Genomic DNA, 23,654 nt, shown 5'->3' on the forward strand with positions numbered 1-23,654 from the left:
CTTATTGCCTGTTAAACAGAGTCTCCTCTTTCTGTGTACTCCAGTGAGCCTCTCTCTCCTTCCATGTTCTTTTTCCTATTCTCCTCCTTCTCCCTCGGCGTGACCCTCGCTGTCATCTCTGTGTGTCCAAAACCTGAGGCCACTCACATGCCAGCCCCCTGGGAAGCCCTGATGCCTCAGCTCACACTTGCTTGTAGCTTTTCTGGGTTCTTCCCGCCCAGCACTTGGCTACCTGCGCTTTCACACTGCTCTCTAATTCCAGACTTGCTTGCTATTTTTGTTTTTCTAACAAAACTTTAAGTTCCTTGTGCTTGGGGACATGTTCAGGCTCCCTTTGGGGAGAGGTTACTTTAAAGCTCTGTTTGAAATCTGTGGTTATCTCTAAAACATGCCCATTTGTCAAAGAACCATGTAGTCTCGGGGTTTGTAGGGACCTCCAAGGTGAGCCAGTCCCACCCTACATCAGCTGTTGGAATCCTCTCTTGGCCACAGACAAATTATTCCACTGTCTGGAGTATTGTGCTAGAAATAAATGGAGCAATGGCACAGTGCCAACCAGGACAGATGTGCTCAGGGTTAGAGGTGCCCGAACAACCAGAGTGAGAATGGGCACAGGCGGGCGGGCCTCTCTTTAAGTGGATACTCTGAAAAGCCACCCGGATGAGCTGGAGGAATTGGGACTGGGTCCTTCTCTTTACCACTGGGATCCTTTAAATAATTATTCCCGTATGCCCTTTACAATTAAAATTTGGTGTGCAGAAATTCATTAACATGAAATCTTTTCAGGCTGTGCCCGTAGAGGAAGGGACAGTCATACAAGTACACAGAAGCGTCCAGTCCAGTCTGGGCCCCATCCTCCCCCAACCCCCATCCAGTGGGCACAAAAATAGATAATTCCAAAGAGAAAGCAGCTATGATAAGACTCTTGGAATGGGAAGAGTGAGACACTGGGTGCACCCGAGGCTGGCTTTGGCAGGCCACCTGCTGCACTACACAGCCAGGACTTGTGGGCCTGTTCTGTCTGTGGGCATCAGCCTGGCCGTCTCTCCCACCTGCTCCTCTTGGTAGCTCTGGTTTAGGGAGGACGGGATTCACTCGGAGGCTGCCCGCTGACATGAATGCACCCAGTGTAGCATCTGAGTCAGATGGCGTGGAGTTTTCTGGATGTCTGTGTGTTTTAGATAGAAAACAGTACCACACCTGTCTCCTGCTCAAAACAGCTGCACACCAGACATAAGCTGCATCTTAGATGGATGGGTGGCTAGATGGATGCAGGAGAGAATGAAGGAAGGAGTAACTAGTCAGGGCAGAGACCACCTCCCCACTGAGCAGGTGGCCCCTGGGGCTGGGGTGAGATGCTGATTCAGGACCCATAATGACATTTCTCCTCATTTCCAGGCAGAAAGCCAATCTCAGTGCCCTGGATTTCATAGACTGCCATCTAATCCAGTTAGGGGAGGAAGTAGAAGTAATGAAATCAAGGGAGAGGTCTCCAGAGGTGCCTCCATCAGTACTGAAAGCAGGGACAATTGCCGAGGGAGCCCCTCCCCCACAGCCTGCCTCCCTGATGTCCACCTGTGTGGCCCCAGCATCAGCTGGGTCAACTCAGCGACCCAGAGCTGACATTTCCTGAGCCCCTGGTCAGAGCTGGGCACTCACCAGGTACCTTTATGTGGATTCTGAACTTTACTATGCGTAATTCATTTACTTTCATCACAAAGCTAAAATAAAGATGAGACCAACCCCTCGGTCCAGACCAGTGCCCTCACCCCATCAGTCTCACGTGGGCAGGGGGGGTGTTCTGAGAAGGGGAGGCGAGACTTTAAGTCTATTCTGCACTTCCCATCCCAGCTGCCAGACTCAGTGACTCTGCTCTGCCCTGCTCTGGGGCTGGCCCTGGCCAAAATCTGCTCCCATGGCTGCTTAACACCAGCACCTCCCACCCTGCAGGTCTCCTGCCCACATTCCCGTCCCCTGCCCTGTAGGAAAATCTTTAGACCTGTAAATAGTGCAGATATTTACAGGGGAGGCCCAAGGCAGTTGCTTTCGTCACATAAGGTGAGGGGCACCAAGAGGACATAATGCCTCCCACAGGGTCTAAATTCCCCTAATAGTTCCCTTTCTTTATGGCCATTATTCCCTCTCCTGACTCTCAGCTTCAACCAGCCCATATTTTGGGGGGGATTATGTCCTCATCTCCCCCCTCCTCAGGGAGGGAGCTTGTCTGAGACCATAGGGAGGGGCCGGCTGCTGGGCTGGTGGTCAGGATGGAGGACCAGAGACGGTGAAGCCTTGGGGACTAACTCCTCCCATTCAGGCCCAGGCTTGCCCGGCTCTCCTCCTTTCCTCTAGGTGGGGTTGGGGCTCCTGGCCCACCCCACAAGCCTGCTTATTTGCTTTTCTATTTGGTAAGCCCTGCCCCACCTGCTGGGGCAGCTTGGGGCTGACAAGTGGCCCCTGGCTCTGTGGCTCCGTGGCTGCAGCATATCCTGCTTCATTAGGGCTGTAATTGGAGACCGACTTTGAAAGCTCAAAGAGATGCAGGGCCACGCGCTGGCTCAGACTCAGCACCCAGCCCACCATTCCCTGTGCCGCTGCAGCTGCCCACACCGCATGTGAGTGCCACGGTGGGGGGAAGACACCCCTTCCTCACGCTTCCCAGCCCTCGCTGTTGCCCGCAGAGCAGGGTCTGTTGAGACAGACCAGACCAATGGCATCACAGGCTTGAGGCTTCTTAAGTCATCTGTCTCCCTCCTCCCCACAACATCCTCTGCCTCACTCCGACCCACTCCATCCCCTAGATCCCTGATCATGCAAAATGCAACAGTTCCAGCCTGCCCTGGCAATTACGGACCAGCCAGGCTGCAGCTGCTGTCCTTGGTGCTGAAAGTGCCCGCCTTCCGGCCACCCCGCCTCTTGCCCCGCCCTGAGCCTTCTTGCTGGAGCACACATGCTCTTAATTCAATTAGCTGGCCCTGAACCCTCCCCAGGGAGCCTGGAGCGGAAACTGACAAATTCTGTTTAACAAAGACATTTGTCCCTCGCCCCGCCGGCTTTGGGCTCTGCCGCCTGTATCCCGCTCATTAGGTATCTAACAAAGTGCATCCCAAGAAATCTGCTTCCAATCGCTAGTAATTCAGCAGTCCTGATGCAATTTTCTCCCTGATAAGGGTCTCTCGCCCGCTGGCAAGCGCCGTAATGAGCCCTGTGCAGCGGCTCCCAGATCAGTCACTGCTTTGTTATTTCCTGTGGCCGCAGTTGTAGGTTCTTATCTCTTCAGCTGTAGGCGAGGCTCAGACAACTGGCCCCTCCAAGAGGGCTTGCGGCCTGCCCTGCATATGGCGAGGCTCATTTATGGCTTCCCTCCTGCTCCTGCAGCTGCAGTGGGGTTTGAGGCTGCAAGTCTGTCTCCCAGCCAAGAAGGGTCCAGGTGTTAATCTTTGATGGGGCCATGATTCTTTGGCCAGAAATTGGTGTCAGAGAATTAATCTAAAAGCAAGTTATGGGGTTGGGGAGGGGAGCCACTGATAAGCATATTTAAAAATTCTGCCAGCGATTTTAGTATTAAATAGAGTCCTGCCTGTGGCTCAGTGGACAGACTCTGTGCTCGCTCTTTTTGCCTCAACCCTTCTTTTTCCGCATTTAATTTTTGCCCTTGGGTTTCCCTGTTCACTTCCAGAGAGACTTTTCCAGTATAGATCAGACCACATCCTACTGCTGCTCAAAGACCTTTGCATCACCTTGTGGCAAAGTCCAACCCCTGTATGCTGGCACCCAGGCCCCTCCACAACCTGTGCCCCATCCAGTTCTCCTGTCTCCCAGCTCACTAGAGTCCCCACATGTCATGTGCTTCAGACACTGTCATGCCTCCATGTCTTTGCACAGGGGGTCCCTTTGCCTGAAATGTCCTTGCCTTGCCTATTTCCAAGCCATTGTCTGGGGCAGGGCTCAAACCGTGCCTCTCTGTCATGCCTCCCCTGACCTCTGTATGCGCAACGCACCCACCTTAACTAGGACCCTTAGCAAGATGGGTGGTGACGATCTGTTGGGGGCTTTACTGCTTGGCATAGGTAAGGAATCTAATAAATGGTTAATGAATTTATATATGAATGATCTTGGCTGGGAAAGGGGTTCACCTGGTTTGGCTGAAGGGTGGGCTTTGAGATGGGGAAAATCCCAAGATCAGCTGCCACTTTCTGAGAAGTTTGGTCTGGAAGCTTCTGCCATGTCTCTAGTCTTTCTCTCGACCTTCTTCAGTCTACCAATTATGCATTGGGTGCACAGGAGAGCAGAGCAGGGGAAGGGAGAGTTCAAATGTCAAGGTTCCTCAGCCACCTCTGCCTCCTAACTTAACATACTCCATCTCTCGTTGGGAGTCACAGCCTCACATTCTCAAGTCAGCCAGGCGCTATGGTTGGCGAGACATTTAGGATGACCCTGTATCAGGCCTCCTGGGTTACTAGCAATGGGAAGCAGTGTGGCTCTTGGTCCCAGCCCTACCCGCCCTGGGCCGGGAGCTCTGAGGCCAGGAGCCAGGTCTTCACTTTCTGCATCTCCTGCACAGCCCCCGCTCAGGGCAGGAAACACTGGGGACCTTAGCAAATCTGGCCTCTGGAAAGATGATCATCCGTCTCTTCCCCATCTTTTCATTCTCTGAAAGTTGCTGTGAGACCCAATGCGGTGCTGGTGATGTTTATCTTCAGCACTTGACAAGGCCTCCTGATGTCCTTGTGGATGTGAAGCTGGTGGAGCAGCTGTCATGAGAGGCGGGCGCTGAGTGATTGATTCGCAGGGCTGTGTCATCCCTCCTCCCCGAGGAGCCCTGTCCTCATCCCTGACGAGTTCAGCATGTTTGTCAGCAACTTGGGTGAGCGACACCAGGAGCTCCCTCTGCAGCATGGCTGCGGGACACTGTGCACACCCTCCCCATTCAAGCTTCACTACGTTCCAGGCTGGTGAGGACAACAACGCCATTGTGTGATGAGGGAAGGGAAGCTCAGGTGGCTAAGGGCAAGTGGAAGATCCAGGATTCAAACCCAGGTCTAAGGGTAGACATTGTGGATGTCGCAGCACTGAACGTTCCTGACCACATCCATAGACAGCTTGGGGCTTGGGCTGGGGGAGGAGCTTGGGCTGGGGGACTGTGAATGTGTTGCATGATAAAATCAGGGTCCAGAATGATCTCAAGCCTAGAACATGGGCCGAGACAAGGAAGGCAAAATGCCACAGGGAAGAGAAACCCTAAGTTCAAATAGAGCAGCAGAGGTGCCAGGTGTGGATGTGCCTTACTAACGTGCCAGAGCTGGACCCTGGCTCTAAAGGGACCTTCACTGCCTTGGTAAGCACTAAAACAGCAAACACGGGACTTCCGCTGCACCAAAGGGGAGAACAAGTTCAGAGAGGGGGTGACAGTCCTGTTCTATCCACCAATGCTCATCAGGGCCCACAGTCTTGGAGGACACGGTAAGACGAGTGTTGTCAAGAGGAGACAGCCTGCAGGATGAGTGTCAGAGGCCAAATGTGACAAAGAGCAGGCAGAGGAAGGAGAGCGGGTTCAGGTTAGAGATGCCAGATGTTTGCAAACGTCAGCATGGCTGACATGGGCGTGGGCGCTGACTTCTCTGGAGCTGGCTGCAGGGAGGAAAGGCAGGGCCAGGGTCAGGAGCCGGAGAGAAAGAGAAGGAAGTGCTTTACAAGGGAGCTGGTAGTGTTGGGAGAGGCTTCCTGGGTGGTAATGAGCTCCCTGGTAGGAGAAGTGAGAAAGGAGACCCTGTGGAACCCTCTGTGTGCTCTGGAGGGAGTGTCCAACTCCCTCTCTTGGAGGTGGGGAGTCTGGGGGGGGAGTTGCATGGCCACCAAGAGACTGGGGGGGGGCGCCCAACATTGCCCCCAAGGCACGGAGCACTACTGAGGGGCATTCAGACATTGTGAAAAGCCTTTTAAGGTGTGGTGGCCAGCCTGGCCCTCTGCACCAAGCGTCTGTGACCCCAGGGCCTGGCTGGCCCTGGGAAAGCCCAGGCTCTCATTTCTCTCCTGCCGCATCCCCAGCTTCCTTTGGGTTGGGTGGGAGGAGCTCTAAACTGGACCCGGAACCTGCGCAGGTGAGGGAAAGGGTGCCTGGGAGCTGCCTCCTGCCATCTGACCTGGGACAGCGAGAGGACAGGAGGACAGGGCCTTCGAGTCAGGGAGGAAGGACGGCAAGGATGTCGTGAGGTGGTGGGAGGGAAAGGGTCTCTCTCTGGATCCATTGGCATCTTTGTGACAGTGTTTTCAGAGCTGGAGCTTTGGGCGTGGGAACAGAACTTTCCAGAGGACTGAACCCACTGAGGAGACGACTGTGCTGTCCTGGACACTGGTCCTTCCAGGCAGCTGTGTCGGTTGAGGAAATGGAGGTAGGTTTGTGTTGGGGTTTCTCTAAGGACCAAGCCAGGGCTGTCATGTATGGCTTTCAAAAAATCCATGAAAATTCTTCAAATGCCAGCACAACTCTGCCTGTCCCCCACCCTCCCTGCTGCATTTGCTAAGCAGCCACTTGTCCCCACTCTAACCTGGTCTCCAGAGAAAGCTTTGTAACTAGTTGGAAAGTAAACCCCACCAGGGCAGCATTAAAGACTCACCCCACCCCATTTCCATGAAGGCGAGAGGAAGGGGGAGGGTCAGATGGGACCATGGGAGCTGTCCCTTCCCTCAGTGGTGGCAGCAGTGGCCACCACCTCCTCTCCTCAAATGCACCGTCCCTGTGCTAAAACCCCAGGGAGCCGGTGGGTTTCATGTCCTCCCGGCATCTCTCAGCTGTGAGCTGAGGGGGGGTGGCCACCCATCTGGGGAGCCCGACCCCGCCTGTGCCCTGTGCCCCACCTGGGCAAGACAGTGGCTCCCAAATCCTAACCCCAAGAGGGGAAATATTGCCAAACACCCACACGATGGCATGAGCTTGTCTCACTTGGAGGGGAGGTGCATCTCCAGGCAGCGAGGCAGGAACCTACACAATGAGCACCTACTGTGTGCATAGCAGGCTCCAATCCGCATGGGTCAGCCTAGGAAACCCGGCCAGCGTGGGCCTCACTTCAAAGAGGCTGGCTGCAAGCCGGAGGGCACCCAGGACGCTGCGGGATCATGAAACCAGTTCATTAAAGAGCCAGGCTGCTTAGCCCGGAGAAGAGCAGACTCCCGGGGGGACCACATCGCGCTCTTCAAAGTGAAGAGGCTGAGACCAGAGGGGCTGGAGGAGACCACGGGTTCATTTGTGCATGTGTATGCGGAGCGGCCACGGGCTGTGGATTCTCAGAGCCTACAGGACCTCAAAGGCCAGCTCCGCTGGATGCACAATAAAGGGAAGCTTTCTGTGTGTGTGTGATTTACTTGCTTTTCTAGTTTTTACTCACCTACACACATAAATCCAGTTTATAGAGAGATTCCACCAGAGGGTGAAAACTAACCCATCACCAACAAACCACCTTCAAGTACAATGTGCCAAGCCGGAGACCCCCTCTTGCCGTTCACTGAGACTGCAGGCTCTGTTATCTCGTCTGCCCGCAGGCATGCTGGCTGGCTGGCCCTCGCGTGGCCCACGCGGGAGGCTGGCTGGCCCTACAGCCCCAGGGGGCAGAGCCAGACACTGGGGCAGAGGGGGTCCCCAGAGGCAGTCTGGGCTCAGAGAGCCATGCACGGGCTGCTTCTGGAGGCAGGGAGCTCCCTGTGGTGGCAGAGCAGGAGGGGAGGCCGGGAGGACCACCTGTGCTGCACGTTGCCAAGGAGATTCCTGTCCAGGGTGGGCTGTTGAGAGAGATCTCTGCAGTCTCTGCCTATGTGGAAGTTTCTGGGAGCTCTGAGGCTGGGTGATGTGGAAGCAGTTGGCGTGGGGAGGCTGTGTCCACCAAAAGGGCCAGTTACTCAGGACAGCCTGTGCCCAAACCTCCCGGACATGGAGGCTCACAGGCTGGGGCTCTTCCCAAATAAGGCTTGCGTGTTCATTTCTACCGAAGCGTTTCTGCTCTGTGACAGCACTGCCGTGTCTCACCATGTGCACAGAGCCGCCCCTAAGATGGAGCTGTTGGCCAGGTGCACGAGGGGCCCGACAGCCCCGCTATCACAGCCCCCCTGCAGCTGGGGTGTCCACAGGACCCTAAGATCTCCAGGTGTCTGGTGGTGACACCTGGACCTTTAAGCGGTGTTTGGTTTAAATGGTGGAAGGATGGATAGTCCCCGCCCTGCCACTGCCTTTGCACAGGCTGTGACGCGGGGGTGAGACCAGCCTCCACCATCAAGCTGCGGGTAGCACCTCAGGCCCAACAATGAGGTGCGAGGACCCTGGTCTCTCTTTCACAGCAGCTTAGCTCGTGGCCTTCCCAGGCTGCTGCGTGGAAGCCAAACAGCTCCTCCAAGGACTGCCCATCACGTCACCTTGTTTGCTTGTTCTCAGGCCACTTGTCACTGGCTGATACCCGCTTATGAATTATTTGTTCATTGGCCACACTCCCTGCTCTCTGCTCTCTGACATGCAAGCTTTATAATAGGAGGGGCTTATATTTTTGTCGTCTTCTATGTCATACCCCTAAAACTCAGGACAGTATCTGCTCCGCAGCGGGGGCTCCCCACGTTTGTGGTTGCCTGGAGGACAACGTGGTTTCACAGTGAAGGTGGAGGTGCGGGATGGAGGGGACGGGCCCCCTTCAGACTTAGCTGCATGTCCTCTGACCTGGTCTTCAGTTCTCAACGCTGTCCTGCCATCCCTTAGGGGGAAGGATGCCAGAAGGGGCTCAGACGCCAGCAGAGAGCCACGTCCAAGCCTGATGAGGGTGAACTCAGGGCACACGGGCTCCATGACCGCCGGCCCCTCCCATTGCAATCCACAAGCGCAGCCAACGTTCTACCTCCTTCCTTGCATAGTACCTGGCAGGTAGTGGTTCCTCATCAAATAGATGTGGAATAAAATAATAAATGGGTGGGTCCTGTGGCGACAAGAACCTTCTGGGGAGTCCACCCACATTAGCACTTCCTACTCAGGCCCCTAAATTGATCTTCAAGAGTCTAGAATCGAAGTGAATCAGTCATTGGCCAATTCTCAATGGTTTCACCAAAAAACAGTTAAGCTACAAAGAGGTTTGGCTCCCGCGCCAGTTTGCATGTGTGTGAGAGCATGCATGTATGCACTGAGTGTGCGCACCCTTGCACAGGTGTGTGCACTCATCCGTGCATGTGTGGCTGTCCGGGTGGAGACGTGTGCGTGCTGTCCGGGTGGAGACGTGTGCGTGTGATCGCATGGGAGCACATACGTGTGCGCGGTCTGTGTGTATAAATTCTTGGCTGCACAGTCTGCTCGTGCTGTTTTCTTGGTACACGCCCAATCTCGATCCCTTTCTTTTCCTTTCTTCTCAGAAATCCATTACTAAAAGGTTTTTTTTCTACCCGCCTCCAGGGGGAGGGGGCTGGGGGAAGGGACCGCTAAAATCACGAGGCCCAGATCAAAACACTCAGCAGCTAAATGAATTCACAGCATTTTCCCGCATGGCTTGGAGGGGTAATTTAGTGAGGCCGCCAGCTGGAAGGAAAGGGATTAATTCTGCACTTAGCTCAGCTCCAGTGAATAATTCATTACTGGAGACCTGTGCCCAGCCCCTGGGCTATGGGGGGAGCGTCCTGCCCACCTGCCTGTTGCCTTCCCGGGCCCACCAGTCCTGACCAAGGGCACCTGACGCTCCTTTGACTCCCGGGCCACAAGTGCCCCAGTGAAGGGGACAGTAGGTGGGGGAGGTGAGGAGGGACTGGCAGTGGCCACTGGCGGACTCTTGACCCTGGGAAGAGGCCTGGAGTGTTAGGCTCCAATCTGGAAGTTTGTGACCTTTTTCTCCAAGATCCCGCTGCCCTTCTCTTGGGGTCTTTTGTTTCTTCTGTGCCCCCCCCCTTTCAATATCTTCTTGTTCCTGGTTTGGTGGTGGGGGCGGGGGCTGCCAGGGAGTAGCTAGCTCTCTCCCACCCAGGTATCAGGGGACCCTCGAGAGGGCAGTGCTGAACGCCCTGACAGGGGGTGCTAATGGGAGGTCTCGGGCCCTCACCGGAGGCCTTGTGAAGACACGTTCAGGCTGGAACCTGCCCAGACATACCCCTCACACCCCACACCATAGGACTCTCTGTGTTCTTCATGGGTGAGGTCACAGGGCCAAGTACTGCCCCAGAGCTGGTGGGTGGTCTTCCCCCGTGGGAAGCTGGCAGGAGCGGGCTGGGCCACACATCAGCCCCTAAATTTCATCAGTGTTTCCTAGTTCATCTCATCTCCCCATCGTGAGGTCAATGGTGCCAATAACACAACAACGTCATGGGAGTGGGAGCACGTAGTATTCACAGGTTCCAGTATTTAGGGTGTGGAATTTTGGGGGCCCATTTTTGGAATTCTGTCTGCCACAGTCTGGTTGGTCAGAATGGAAAGATGCCCAGGGCCGGACCTGCCTGACGGACGCCTCTCTTCCCCCGCCAGCGGCACCTGAGCGCTGCGTCCGCTTGGCCCCTGGCCGTTTGGCTCCAGGGCACCTGGCAGGCACCTGCTGGGCTTTTCCCACTTTCCTCTCCATGGTGCTGGGATGTGGGCAGCCTTCGGGGGGCTGGGAGTGGCCTGGCAGGTGGCCAGCAAGGACACTGGGATGTCAGTCCTAACTGCAGGGAACTGATGGTGCCGGCAACCTGAATAAGCTTGGAAACCTCCAGAAGGGAACGGGACCCTGCCAACGTCTTGATTTCAGACACGCTGTGTTGGACTACCTACCTACACACGTGTCAGCTAATAGATGGGAATTGTTTTAAGCTGCTAAGTTAGTTATGCAGTAATAGAAAACTGCTGTCCTAGTTCACCCTTGTAGAACTTTGATCCCAGTGAGCCAGGCTTGGCTTGGGTTGGGTCAGAGGCTGATTCTCAGGTCTGGGTGGCCCTCTGCTCTCAGCTCTCCTCTTCCTAATTTCACCTTTCTCTCTGGTCTTCTGGAGCCTCAAATCACCCTCAGACTTGTCCATCCAAAGCAGCAGTCCCCTCCGCCCAGAAGCCCCTGGCTCCCGGCCATGAACAAGGCCATGCCTCACTGAGGGGTGACAGGCACTGGCACGTGTCTGCCAGCCTTGCACCGCCTCCCGGTCCCCCGCCGGCCACAGCCTTACCTCGGAGGAGATCAGGTGGAAGGAGAGATCCACTGTGGGGGCCTCACCGTTTATGGTTTTCAGGTTGGTGTCCTGAGAGGAGAAGGGGGACTCAGGCCACACTGGCCAGGGCGGCTTTGGCCTCTGTTCCACCCGCTGTTCCAGATTCCCCCGGAAGGTGCCTGCCAGGGGCTGCACCCAGGAGGGTGGGAGGGAGCCGGGAGCTGGCCTTCTGCCTCTGCCCCTGTCATCACCCCCACACCCCACTTCTCAGCTCCACTGGGCACCTGGGTGGCACCTGCGGGCTCACTGCCTGGCAGAGGGAAGCTCCCATTTGTTGAGGTCTATATGTCAGGATGGCCAGAAGCATTTTAGGGGGAAAAGTGGCATAGAAATAGATGATAATGATAATGGTATTAATTCTTATCGAGAACTCATTCTAAGCGTTTACATGTATTCCCTCACAAAACCTCGCAGCAGCCCTATGAGAAAAGCACGGTGACTGTGCACCTGTTTTACAGACCAGGACACTGTGGCACTGAGACTTTAATTTCCCACGGTCTCGTAAGCAGGTAACCGTGAGCAGGAACCAGAATTGGGCTTAGACAGTCTGGCTCTGGAGCCTGAGCTCTTAACTCTCTTGTTACACACACAAATTGCATCCTGGGCACGTCGCTCCCATTTGCTCTGAGGTTCCGAGAGGGTAAGTAATTTACCCATGTTCCACGGGGATGATGGGGGCAAGACAGGATTCGAACCCAGGTCTGGCCGGCTGAAGGCCTGAGCTCTGGCACTATCCCGCAGGGCCTCCCTGTGCTTCTCCCCCACTTTGCTCAGAGGCAACGTCCCGGGCTCGGTTCATCACAGCCCAGAGGTGAGATGTTTTCTGGTGCTGGGGAAGCTCCCGCACCTACAGCGAGTGCCCTGGTAGGAGCTTTCGCAGAAGCCAAGTTCTCCATGGAAGTGAGGCGAGGTGGAGCGGGGTGGGGTGGGGTGTGACCAGGTGGGGGCCCGGTGCAGGGCAGGGGCTCACCAGGATGGGGAGCTGTGCCACGCGTAGCCCGTCCAAGCCTTTCCCTGTCAGCATCTTCCGGTACAAACGACTCTTTAGCGGCAACACAGAGATGCCCAGGGGATGGGTGAGGGTCCACGGCTGGCTGCCTTTCACTGAGGGGGGAGGAGCAGCCGGGTCCCACAAAAGCCCCCACCCCGGCCCCGGCCCCGGCCCCGGGCCCCATACCCCACATCCAGCCCTCCCATCTCCCACCTCCCTGCCTGCTTCTGCCTCCTGACCTTCCCCTGCACACCCTCCTCCACCCATCTTCAGGCCTTTGGGAGTTCAAAGCCAACTCTAAACATACTCTGCATCCCTGGGTATTTATAGGGGTCACCCTCATCTCTGCCCTTTGGGGGCTTCAATCCCATAGAGTGGAAGTAAATCCTGTCTGCCCCACCCATCCCTGTGAGCTCTGAGGGCTCCGCCCTCCCCATCACAGATAGGTGCAATGAAAACGTAGCATGCGAACAGGCCCTAGGATGGGAACAGGCCTGGGTGTCCTGGCTGGCACCCCGCAACTGCCACTTGGACAAGGAATGCAGCCAGGCTCTCCTCTGCCCTCACTGGGAGGCTGCCTTGGCACCTGGCAGCCCTTAAACCATCCCGGTGGGAGGCAGAGGCGGGATGGTCCAAACACCCTTTCGCACAAAGCTCCTGATGCGTGGCTGCCCTGGCGAGGTGCCGTGCGTGGGCACTTACTTGAAGTGGAGGGGTAGTACTCCAGCACCAGGGCTGTGTCTTCTGAGAAGCTGGTGGCTCCATCTCGGCCTTGGAAGAGGAAGGACTGATTCCACAGGGGCAGCTCTGGGGGTCCCCCAGGCTTGGACAGCTGGAGGGAGAGGGTGAGAGTAGCTGGTGGGGCTGCAGCTCCTCCCAAATCAAAGCATGTGCAGATATTTGGCTGTGTGTGGTGTGTGTCTATCTATGTCACAAACGTTTGTCCCAATTACCAAAGCAACACACAATTTTTGATGAATACATTTTGGAAAATACAGAAAAGTAGAAAGAAGAAACAAACTCCTGTGTTCTCACACTAAAGGCAACAGTTCGTAAAACTGTGTGCTTCTTTCCAGTTTTTTCCATGCATGTTTTGTATATAATTGTCATTCTACACCCTGCATTTTTCATTCGCCATCAAAGCCTAAGCCATCCAGAGTCACAAAAACTCCTGTTGCCCATGACTTTAGTGACTTCAGGACATTCTGTTGTGTCCAAGTGCCCTGGTTTCTCCCTTCCAATTTTTCCCCGGAATAACATTGCATTGAATGTTCTTTGCCATACACCTCCGATCTCAAATTATTGCCTTAGTACAATTTCCTGAACCAGAATCGCTGAGTTAAAGGACATGTGTATTTTAAGGCGCTTGATTCATTATTGGTAGACTGTTTTCCTAAACTGTTGCACCAATGTTCATACTCATGGCTTGTCACGGATGCCAAATTAGACATGACTTCTACCCTCGTTACACCCCCTCTCTGCTCCACACAGGCTCCCAGCCCCTCGCGGAAGGCTAGGACAGGTCTTCAGGCTCTGGAGCCTCCGTGTGTCAGCAGGGAGGGCCATCGGGCACTTGGGGACTGATGGCACCCTAAGCCAGCAGCGAAGGCACTCATGAGGGTACGATCTAAGCAAGGAAACAAGGCAGCGTTAGCCAAAGCCCCAGATAAGGGACCTCTATGAGACACTCCTGGGGCCGGTCAGAAGCCGCTCTGGAGGAAGCAGAACCAGAGGAAGGCTCTGAAGGAGGGTCTGAGTAGGTGAAGGGAGGGAGGAAGGTCTTCTGGGGGCAGAGCAGGAATGTGGGGGTGGCACCAGGCATGGCATGCTCAGAGCACGCCTGGCATGAAGAGAGACTCCAGGGCGAGGCCCAGCACCTGCGAAGGCTAGAAGGTGGGCATCGCCTGTAACTCCCAGCAGGCAGCCCTGCAGGGTCCCAGCACAGAGAGGGGGTGCCTCGCCTCTGCCCCCAGTGAGGGGCTGTCAGCAACAGTGGCCGCCGCTCCCCGCGCCCGCTCCCCCGCGGGAATCGGTCACTGCTCGGAAAGGTCAGCGCACATACACCGCTGGCTCCGGGAGTTATCGATGCAGGATCGTGAAATAGCAGTGTGGCTCTGCTGTCCCCGTGGTGGCAGGGCCCTGATGTCTGTCACATGAATGTGCCTGGTTTTCCCAGGCCCAGCCCCAAGGCTCAGCTGTGTCTGCCCTTGTGCCTGGGGAGACAGGTTGCAGTCCCTGCAGGGCCAGGGGGGCCTGAACACCGGGACAAGAGCTGGGCTGATGGGAGAGTCCCTGAGACACTCCTGGTGGGCGCTCAGGGACAGCCACTTGGCCGCGATGTCAGGCCAGAGAAGTTGGTTCTGGCTTCTGTGGGACTTGAAAGTGATCGTTCAGCATTGATCCTCAAACCGTGCTCCTCCCAGAGCCACCCCTTCTCCTGGGTGCTCAAGCGTCCAAATGGCCTGGACCATCTGCCAGGCACTGGGGCACTCAGGGAAGATGTGTGACTTGGTCCCCTGCTGCCTTGCTCCCACGCTGGGAGGGTTATTTAATGGATGCTAGCTGTCCTCTCTGGGACCCATTAACGTGTCTAAATGGAATCTACAAAGCAAGAGGTGGTGAGTGCCCAGTGAGGGACAGCCCTCCCTGGGCAGTTCCCCAGGCTAAGTCCCCCAGGCAAGGTCCCGTCAGACCTAGAATAGGGGAGGGAGGGTCTTGGCCATTCTCTCTTGTGTGTGTTTGTCCGGGGGAGGGGGGGCCGGGGGGAGGGTGGACTCAAGGTTAAATGACCTGCAGCGTCTGATGCCAGGGCCCCGGTGAAGGTGCTGGTGGCTGATGTGTGTGCAGGGGTGGGGGGTGGGGGGTGAGGGGGCCGACACTGCCCGCAGCTGCTAATGGGAAAGGCCATGGCAGGCTGTGGAATTAGGAATGTGATTAACCCTCAGCTATGATCTTCAGAAAAGCCATTAACCCCCAGCCACTGAGGCAGACCCGCCTTCCCCGGGGACAAAGCCTTCATTCTACAGCCTTCATTCACCCACTGCTCCCGGGCCCACCCACATCCACACCTACGGCTGCCCGCTCTGCCCAGGCTGCCATGCTGGGAAGGACAGCTGCGGGCAGCTGAGGCCGCGGTGGGGCCCCCAGGGAGCCAGGACGCCTTGGCTGTGGGCCTGGGTCTGCCTCAACCTCGCTGTGTGACCTTTGGCAAGTTCTCTCCCCTCTCTGGGACCAGGTTTTCTCATCATCCAACAGGAAAATGCTTTGTGTCTACACATTGAAGTGGTTGAAGGAGACAAATGGATATTTTGCTAGTAAGGCAAAAATTCAATTCGACAGAACTCAGCAAATGTCGGCCGGGGGACTTCTCCATGCCAGACACCTGTGGAGTGCTGCGGGGCATACGTGGGAGCCGGAGCCAGACCACACCCCCAGGAGCGAGCTGTCTTGCAAGGTGATAGGACACACACACATGCGGGATCCATGAGGGGCCTGAGCCCGCTGTGACCGTTGGGGCGGGATGTCTGAGAGCGCCATGGCTCTGACCCGGGAAGAGCGGACGGGAGGGATGAGGGCAGCAGGCCACGAGGAGGAAGGCCACTCCAGGCTGAGGGTCCTGCAAAGGCGAGGGCTGGAGGAGAGCGAGGGCGGCATGGCTGTGGAGAGCGGCGAGCCTCCGTGGGGCTGGGGAACGCCTGTGTCACCAGAGGGCTGGAGGGCACAGGGCCTTGTGGACCTGGCTGAGTCTCAGACCAGGGGTCCGGGGAGGGGCCTAGCCCTGGGCAGGGGATGATGGGAGGGTCCAGGCTAGAGAGTGTGCCAGCACCGGGGCAGGATCTGCCGGGTGAAAGGGAACCCCAGGAAAGCTTGGGAACAGGCTGGCTGGCTGTGGGGCTGAGCTTTTTTCACTTCTGCTTGTGTTTCAGCTCCTCGGAGCTCCCCAACTCTGTAGGAGGCCGTGACAGCAGGGGCAGCCTGTTGGGCCAGGGCCCCTTTCCAAGGTGTGGGCACGGGGGCAGGAGTAACTCCCACCGCCGCCCGCTGTTGGTTGCAGCAGTCTGGGCCCATCTGTCCCCTAACTCATCAGAGCGCAGGTTTTGCCATCATCACCAGCTCCGCTGATGGCCACCTAGCCCACAGCCACTCTGCTCCCCGCCTCCTCCTGACAGGTGGCCCTGTGGTCCAGGTGGCCCCTCCTCCACAGCCATGCAGAGCCATGCCCCTCCTCAGCGCCAGGCTCAGGGAAGTGCCTGTGATCCCGGCCAATGAGACCGGTGGCTGGGTGGGCTGCTTTCTAGTTCCTCATAAAATCCACCCATGAGAAGGGAAGGCTTCACTCTTCCCTTGGTCTTTGGTCTTATTTGGATGGGGCGCCTGGGACATTTCCCCTATGAGCTGTTAGCCGGCTGAAGATGGCAGTTCCAGGTGTTGGAAAAATCCTGAGTGCTCAAGGACGCTTCAGGCAGCATCCTATGTCAGGACTTGTGATGCATGACAATAAATATCCTTAGTGTTTAAGCCCACCCGTGTTGGGGTTTCTGTTACTTGGAGCCAAGTGGGACAAGGGCAGTGGTGAGGCTGGCCTCAGAGGGACATTTGGCACTCGCGGAGGTGCGCTCGTGAAGGGACAGAACCGCTTTAACCTGGACCCCAGCTTGGACGCTTTGCACAGGTTATCCTTTGAGTTCTCCCAACGGCCCGTAGGGCAGGAATCGGTAGGCGCAGAAGCAGCGAGCAGCTGGCCAAAGGTCACACAGCTATAGGTCACACAGCTATAGGTCACAGAGCTGGGGGCAAACCAGGTCTGCTGGACTCGCCATACCTTGCCCGCAGCGCTTTTGCCTGGTGACAGTGAGGGGAAGTCACAGCCCCCCACGATGTCAGAGAGGGCAGGCCCTAGAAATTGCCTAGTCCAACCCCACCGCTCTGCTGGAGAGGGGACAGCTCAGAGAGGGCAGGGCAGGGGTCTGTGTGAGCGTCTGAGCCCGGGGCTGTTGGCTGGCGCCCCTCCAGGTAGGGGTCTGCCTGCATCACCCCCACCCCCAACCACAGCAGCCTCCTCCTGTTCTCTCACTGCTGCACCTGGGCACCTTGCTGTCAGCTGACGCAAGCTCTCCACCTGGCCCAGCGGCTGTGGTGTTGGGTGACCTTCAACAAGTGTCCTGCCATTGCTGGACCTCTGACTCCAAGTGCCACACCTGCAGGAGCGTTAGAGGCAAGTCTTTGTGTTCAGGGGCACCCCCACACTGGTTGGCAGCTAAGGCAGCCAGAGACGGCCGGGGTGGGAGGGGGCCCGCTCATTAAAGCAGGCAGCGCCTCCTGCCCCTTGGGACAGCCTGCTGATTGGTTCTTAATTTCCTGGGCAAATGCAGGGCCATGTGTGAGATGACTCTGGGGAAATCAGAGGACGGATTGGTTTGGGTTTGAAGCCTCTGTCCCCAGGGTCTCCCTTCTTCCCACCCCTCCCCACCACCATCACTCTTGCCCGTGTCTGAGCCTTCTTCAGATGTCTTTGCCTTTAAATGGGGGCAGAGGCTCTGAAGGGGTGTCTTGTTCTGTTTTTTCATGCCAGACATGAACACTGGTGGGCAGACAACAGGAGGGACTTCCAGGAACCCCCACCCCTGGCCTCAAAGGCCCCTGGAAATGTTGGGACCATTATGTGGGACAAGGTTGCACAGAAGTGTAGACTGTGGGAAGAGATCGATTTGGCCATCCCTCTGGACCAGCCGTGAACTGTACACACACCCTGCCCTGTGCTCAAACGACTGCCCTCCTGTCCACCGGACAGGGACCACGACTGGTGTGTCCCCTCACCTGTGCTCTTGCTGCTCTCAATCGCCCTGTACCAACCCTCCCTCTGTCAAAAATCAAGACTGCCCTCCCTAATCACCTCCCTCTCCTGATTTTTCTAAAAAAGTTTTTTATTATGGTAAAATATACATAACACAAAATTTACCATTTTAACCATTTTTAAGTATAGACAGATCAGTGATGTTAAGTACTTTTATTATGTTGTGCAACCATCACGACTGTCTATTTCCAGAACTTTCTCATCACCCCACACAGAAACTCTGTTCCCATTAAACCTACTTCCCCATGTCCCCCTTTCCCAGCCCCTGGTAACCGCCGTTCCTCTTTCTGTCCCTGCGAATGTGCCTATTCTGGTGCTCCACATAAGTGGAATATTTGTCCTTTTGTGTCTTTTCTCCTCTGATTTCCATGGCTCTGAGAGTCCCTGCTGGTTTACTAGATTATACATCACCTCGTGTCGCTGTGTAACCTGTCTGCGAGGTGACACCTGCCTTCACTAGAGCACGCGCTCCCCGAGGCGGCTTCTCCGTAGCACCGAGAGAGAGAGCCCGGCTGGCTATGCAGCCATACTCAGTAGCCAGGGAGCAGCTGACCCAGTGAGCGAGCCAGGGGACAGGGCGGTCAGGGGACGTGGGAGCCAGCGCCAGAGGGGAGGAGGAGCCATACCTGAGGGCACCCGTTCTGGCTGACCCGAGGCACGTCGAAGTTCATCACGGACGGGATGGGGAAGGAGACGGGGGTGATGGGCAGCCCCACGGAGGCCAGGTCCCTGTTTACCTGGCTGGCCCTGGGGACACAGAGAGACAGGGTTGGCCCCCTCGGCTCTGGGCCCGCACGGGGCAGCTCAGGGCCCCCATTTGACTCTGGATCGATGGGAGAGAAGGGTGCCGTGGCCTGCCGAGTTCAGGCCGGGACCTCCTGACCTAGATGGTAGATCTTGGTCCTTCTGGCTGCTGGCCCAATTCGGGAAAGCTCCTCTTGGTGAGGAGATGGGCTGTAGCGCTCAGTTCCCTTGTCCGGGACCGTCTGTGGCCTTGGCCACCTCTGAGTGCTTCAGCTGCTCCATCTTTAAAACGGGCCTTACATTCCCTGCCCGGCTTTGGAAGACTCAGTCAGAATGACTCACCCCATGGTGGGAATCCTGGTTTAGGCTTGGAGGGTGTGGAGAGCCTGCAGGGGCAGGATTCAGGGCACGTGTGTGCATGTACACGTGTGTGTGTGTGTGTGTGTGTGTGCGCGCTGAAGTCACAGACATTTTCATTCCTCCAAGAAGCAAGGGGGATTCATAGGTGATGAAAACTCAACAGGTGGGGCAGATGAGTCCGGGTCCTCTTGGGCCATCAGAGCCAGTGGAAGGGCTAGAGGCAGGCGCCCGACTCCCAGGAGATGGTGCTGTCCCAGAGAGCACGTGCTCACTGGGGAACATGCCCCTGCTGTGCAGCCAAACTAGCCCGAACCCCTCCTGAGGACTGTGAATCCGGCGCATGCAAAAGGAAGTCCGGGGGAGGAGGGGATGTGCTGGGGCTGGGGCCAGGGACACCTCCAGGAGGGTGAGGGAGGGGACTCCCAGGCAGGGCTGAAGGTTATGAAGTTGCAGGAGGTCCCTTCAGCTGCCTCCTTTGGGGCCAACCACCAGCTGGAGCCTGTGGCCCTGAGCTAGAGCTGGAGGGGTGGGTGGGAGACGTGAGGCAGGCTGGGGGGCTGGCACCGCACAGGGAACAGGACCCCCTTCCTCCACGCACTGGCGCTCATCCGCCCACCGCCCCAGCCTGCTCTCAGGAGGGGTCTGGGCTGCCCTTTGCAGGAGCCTGAGCTCTCCCTGGGGAAAGAAAGGCTGGTGTGCTGCGGGAAGCTTCCCGGGACCTCACGCCCAGGGGGGAGCTCCTGGAACCAGCCTGTGGTGGCAGTGACAGCCCCCCGCTCCTTACCCATGCCCACCTGCACCCCACTCACTTAAATTCCTTGTAGTTGGGAACCACCCGGGCAATCACCACCATGGGGTTGGGGTTGTTGACGAGGGGCTCATTGACTCCCCGGAGAAAGACCTGGAGAAGAAAGGAGACAGGTGAGCCCCGTGTGGCCTTGGGACCTCCCAGAGACACGGCCAACCTGCCTGCCATCTTTCTCCCCTCCTGGGGGTACACAGCTGGTTCCACAGTCTGCACCTGCTCCTCCCTGCCCCTGCCTTGCTTGGTGCTTGCTCTGTGCAGGCTCCCCTCCTCCAGGCAGCCTTCCAGGCAGACTTCTCTGCCTAGGGGAGGCGATTGCTCCGGCTTTCTGTCCTGGGACTCGGTGGCAGGTCTCTCACGCCGGCATCCCTTGGGGAGGAGTGGTGAGATGAGTAGGGACCTAGGCAGGAGGGCAGGAGGTTTGGTTCTAACCTTGGCTCCTCTAATTCACTTCTGGCTTATTTTCTATTTGACTAGAACCCAATCTCCACATAGGAAGGGACCATGTCTGTCTCATTTGCTGTCATTGTCCCAGTGACTTTTAGCAAAAGAGTCTGGTGCAGAGTAGAGCGCAGTATACGTTGCGGGATGAATGAATGTCCCATTAACGAGGGAGACAGGGGAGAGCAGCGGAGGAAGAGCCCCAGGACGGGAGGGGAGGAGACGGGCAGCGGCCTCAGTGTGGGTCCTGGCGGATGAACGGGTTCCAACTACACGGTGCTGATGGGAAGAGAAGCAGGAAGGGCAGGGACTCTGGACGGCGCTGTGGGACCATGCCCAGGCACAGCCCCCAGACTACCCCAGCTCGGCTGCCCACTCTGGCCAGGCCCCCTTGGCCAGTGCTGCTCACTCTGGGCCTCAGTGCTCCCACTCGGATGCTGAGGGTTGGGCCACAATCTCCTTGGTCCTTCCAGCTCTGACCTTCAAGGGGAGGAGAGGGCCCAGGAGTGGGCTTGTTCCGGATCCTTCTCTGGTTTCTCCTCTCCCTTAGCACCCTCCCCTCAGGCCCCTCTGCCAGGGCCCATCTCAGCTGGTTGCCACTAACTCCACACACGCGTGAGCTGGTACGTGCTTACAGTGGTCCTTGGGGCCTTTCAGCTCTCACTGGGGCCCCCGGGGGCTGAATCCCCACAGTCGAAGGGCTGAATTTCCAATGGTGCATTTCCCACGCTGGCTGGGGCTGGGGTCTGGGCCTGCGGGACCTCAGGGGAGCACCATCCTGCCCCCTGCCCATGGGCTCGGGCAGGTGCAAGGTGGGGGGGCTGTGGGAGGAGGGAGAGCTAATTTACACCTGTCTTGCTGACTCTGGTCGGGTGTGGATGGGACAGCTGCCCAAACACACCTGCTCATGACAGCCTGGTGAGGAACAGAAGCAGTTTCTGCTCCTGCTGTGCTCTCTGGTGGGCGGCCATACCTGTCACACAGACAGGGAGGGCATCTGTGCTGGGGCAGGGGGTGGGCAGGGCGCGGGGGGCCAGGGAGGCCCAAACTCTATCAGGCAAGTCAGAGGGCTGAGGGGCGGGCAGACCCTCGGCAGCCCCTGCAGCCCCAGGGTTCTGCTGCGTCTTGGGGATGTGGGGTGCAGCCTGGGGACAGCGAGGCCAAGATGTTGCCACTCTTTCTTGTTCAGCGTATGTGTGAGCTGCTGGCTGTCTTCGGGAAAGGATGTGGTAGAAGAGAGGGGAGAGGTGGGGACAGAGGGCACCTGCAGGGGTGGCACATGCTGGCATCCAGGGGAAGTTGTGGGGCAGAGGCGTGGGTTAGGAGTTCTTCATACCAGACCCTCCTTGGGTCTCAGTGTCCCCTGCTGTGAAATGGGGCCAAAGAACAATTCTTGCCCTGCCAGGCTCACCCCCCACGGGGTGTGGGGGTCTGATCAGCCAGGTTGTCGGGGGAGCCCAGAGCTTGGGCTCCATGGCTCCTACCTTGATCATACCCAAGCCATAGCTGGATTCGAATCTGCCACCCATGGGCAGTTTGAAGGCTGGGGGGGAAATGGGACAGGGGCCATTCCCTGCATCAGGTCAGCCTTGAGCATCGGTGATTCCTCCTGAAGCTGCCGAATGGCCTGGGGGTGGGAGGGGATGGCGCCAGGCCCCAGCTGGCCCAGCCCTGTCCTGGCTAATGGAAGCAGCTCTGTGACTAGCTGGTGAATGGACAAATGGACTCCTGACACCTAACCGGCACACCAGCCAAAGCTCTTTAGCAACGCTAAAGGGAGAATTTGGGAGGCCCTAACCTTTTACTTGGGGGCCTTGGCACTATCTCTACCCCAGAAAGGGGAGAACAGAACAGAAAACAGCCAGGGACTGGCCACGTTGGGGAACACAGGGCTTTTCCCCCTCCCTGAGACTCAGGGAAACACAAGGCTTTGGGAGCCCCGTCCTCCCTGCGGCCCAGGGGTGGTGCTCGAGGGGTAGAGTGGGAAGAAGCCAGGCATCCTCATCCTCACCTCTCCCGCCCAACCAGGGCCTGTCTTCACAAACTACTTTGATTATTTTGGAGGAGCCTGGTTGCTTTTTCCATTCTTGACGCCTCTGTTCCACACCTTCAGGCCAGCCAGAGGGGGCCAAGGGCAGGGCCTAGGGTCAGCTCAAAGCTTATCCCCCTCCCACACCACCTGCCACTCCAGGGGGCCCCGCCCTGGTACCTCCAGAGCTGTGTGGTTGCAGCCGATGTAGCGGGGGATGAAGCCACACTTCCGAACGACTGTGGCGTACAGTTTGGTCTTGTCAGTGTCTTCGTCGGCTTTCCCAGACTGGGCGGGCTGGAGACAGGGTGGGGGAAGACGACACACGAGAAAGAGAGTGTCTAAGGGGCAGACCCTGGCCATAAATCCAGCCCTCTGCAGACAGTCGCTTGGCATTGCTCCACCGGGGCTCTGAGCTGGTAATTAAAGCTCACGGTCCCTGTGAGCCCTTCAAGGAGATCGATAGAATAAATCTTCCTTTCTCCATTTGAATATTTCATCGCCCTCGCAGGGACCACTGCCTGCTGCTCTCTGGCGAGGATGTGATAACAAGGCCTGGGTCGTCGGTAGACAGAGAGCCAGGGGACCTGGGTGATACTCCCAGAATTACAGTGCTGCGTCTCCCAGGGCAAGTCACTCATCTCTCCGGGCCTTCGAGTCCCTCCCTGGCCCTGGTGCCTTATCCTGAAGCTCCAGGATTGGGGTCCCCCTTGGGGCCTAAGGGACGGCAAACATTCCCGGGGCCATGGTTGGATAGGTGCTTGGAGAAAAGGTCAGTGCCAGTGCCTGGAGGAGGGAGGGAGGAGGGAAACTAACCGAACCACGCACCTACTATGTGTCAGGCACCTGCCCATCACTGCACTGCATCCTCTGAATGGCCACGCCAGGGGTACCTGTCTTGGCTTTGCTGATGAGCACGGAGGCCCAGGGGTTAAGAGGCTTCCCAGGGTGCCCGGCCAGTGGGCGGCTGGCCTGGGGTGGGAGCCCAGACTGGCTGGCTGCACACTGTTCTGTACTCTCAACCGCTGCAGGGGTCTGGGGTGCACATGGGGGGAGGGGAAAGTGACGCTTCTGCTCATCTCCGGCCCCGTGCCTGGCACGTACTAGGTACTTCCTGACCACTTGAGCACTGAGAAAGTGAATTCTGCTCTCTACCGCTCAGCACCAGGGAGGAGGGCAGGCAGAGGGCCCGGCTTGGGAGGTCCAGGCTGTGGACTGAGGGGCCCGACGCTCCCCTCTCCGG

General features: G+C 57.3%; 1 protein-coding gene across 1 annotated transcript in view; it reads right to left on the reverse strand.

Moving 5' to 3' along the window:
* Positions 1-23,654, reverse strand: part of CCDC33 (coiled-coil domain containing 33) — a 102,345-nt gene that overhangs the window by 35,061 nt on the left and 43,630 nt on the right. The window contains exons 6-11 of the mRNA XM_069491883.1: positions 22,592-22,708; positions 19,946-20,037; positions 18,659-18,779; positions 12,881-13,010; positions 12,158-12,291; positions 11,146-11,217 (exon numbers count right to left, since the gene is read on the reverse strand). Coding sequence (XP_069347984.1) covers positions 11,146-11,217; positions 12,158-12,291; positions 12,881-13,010; positions 18,659-18,779; positions 19,946-20,037; positions 22,592-22,708 — 666 coding nt within the window. The remainder of the gene's footprint in view (positions 1-11,145; positions 11,218-12,157; positions 12,292-12,880; positions 13,011-18,658; positions 18,780-19,945; positions 20,038-22,591; positions 22,709-23,654) is intronic.

The sequence above is a fragment of the Eulemur rufifrons genome, chromosome 2 (assembly GCF_041146395.1).
Source record: "Eulemur rufifrons isolate Redbay chromosome 2, OSU_ERuf_1, whole genome shotgun sequence".
NCBI classification, from domain to species: Eukaryota; Metazoa; Chordata; class Mammalia; order Primates; family Lemuridae; genus Eulemur; species Eulemur rufifrons.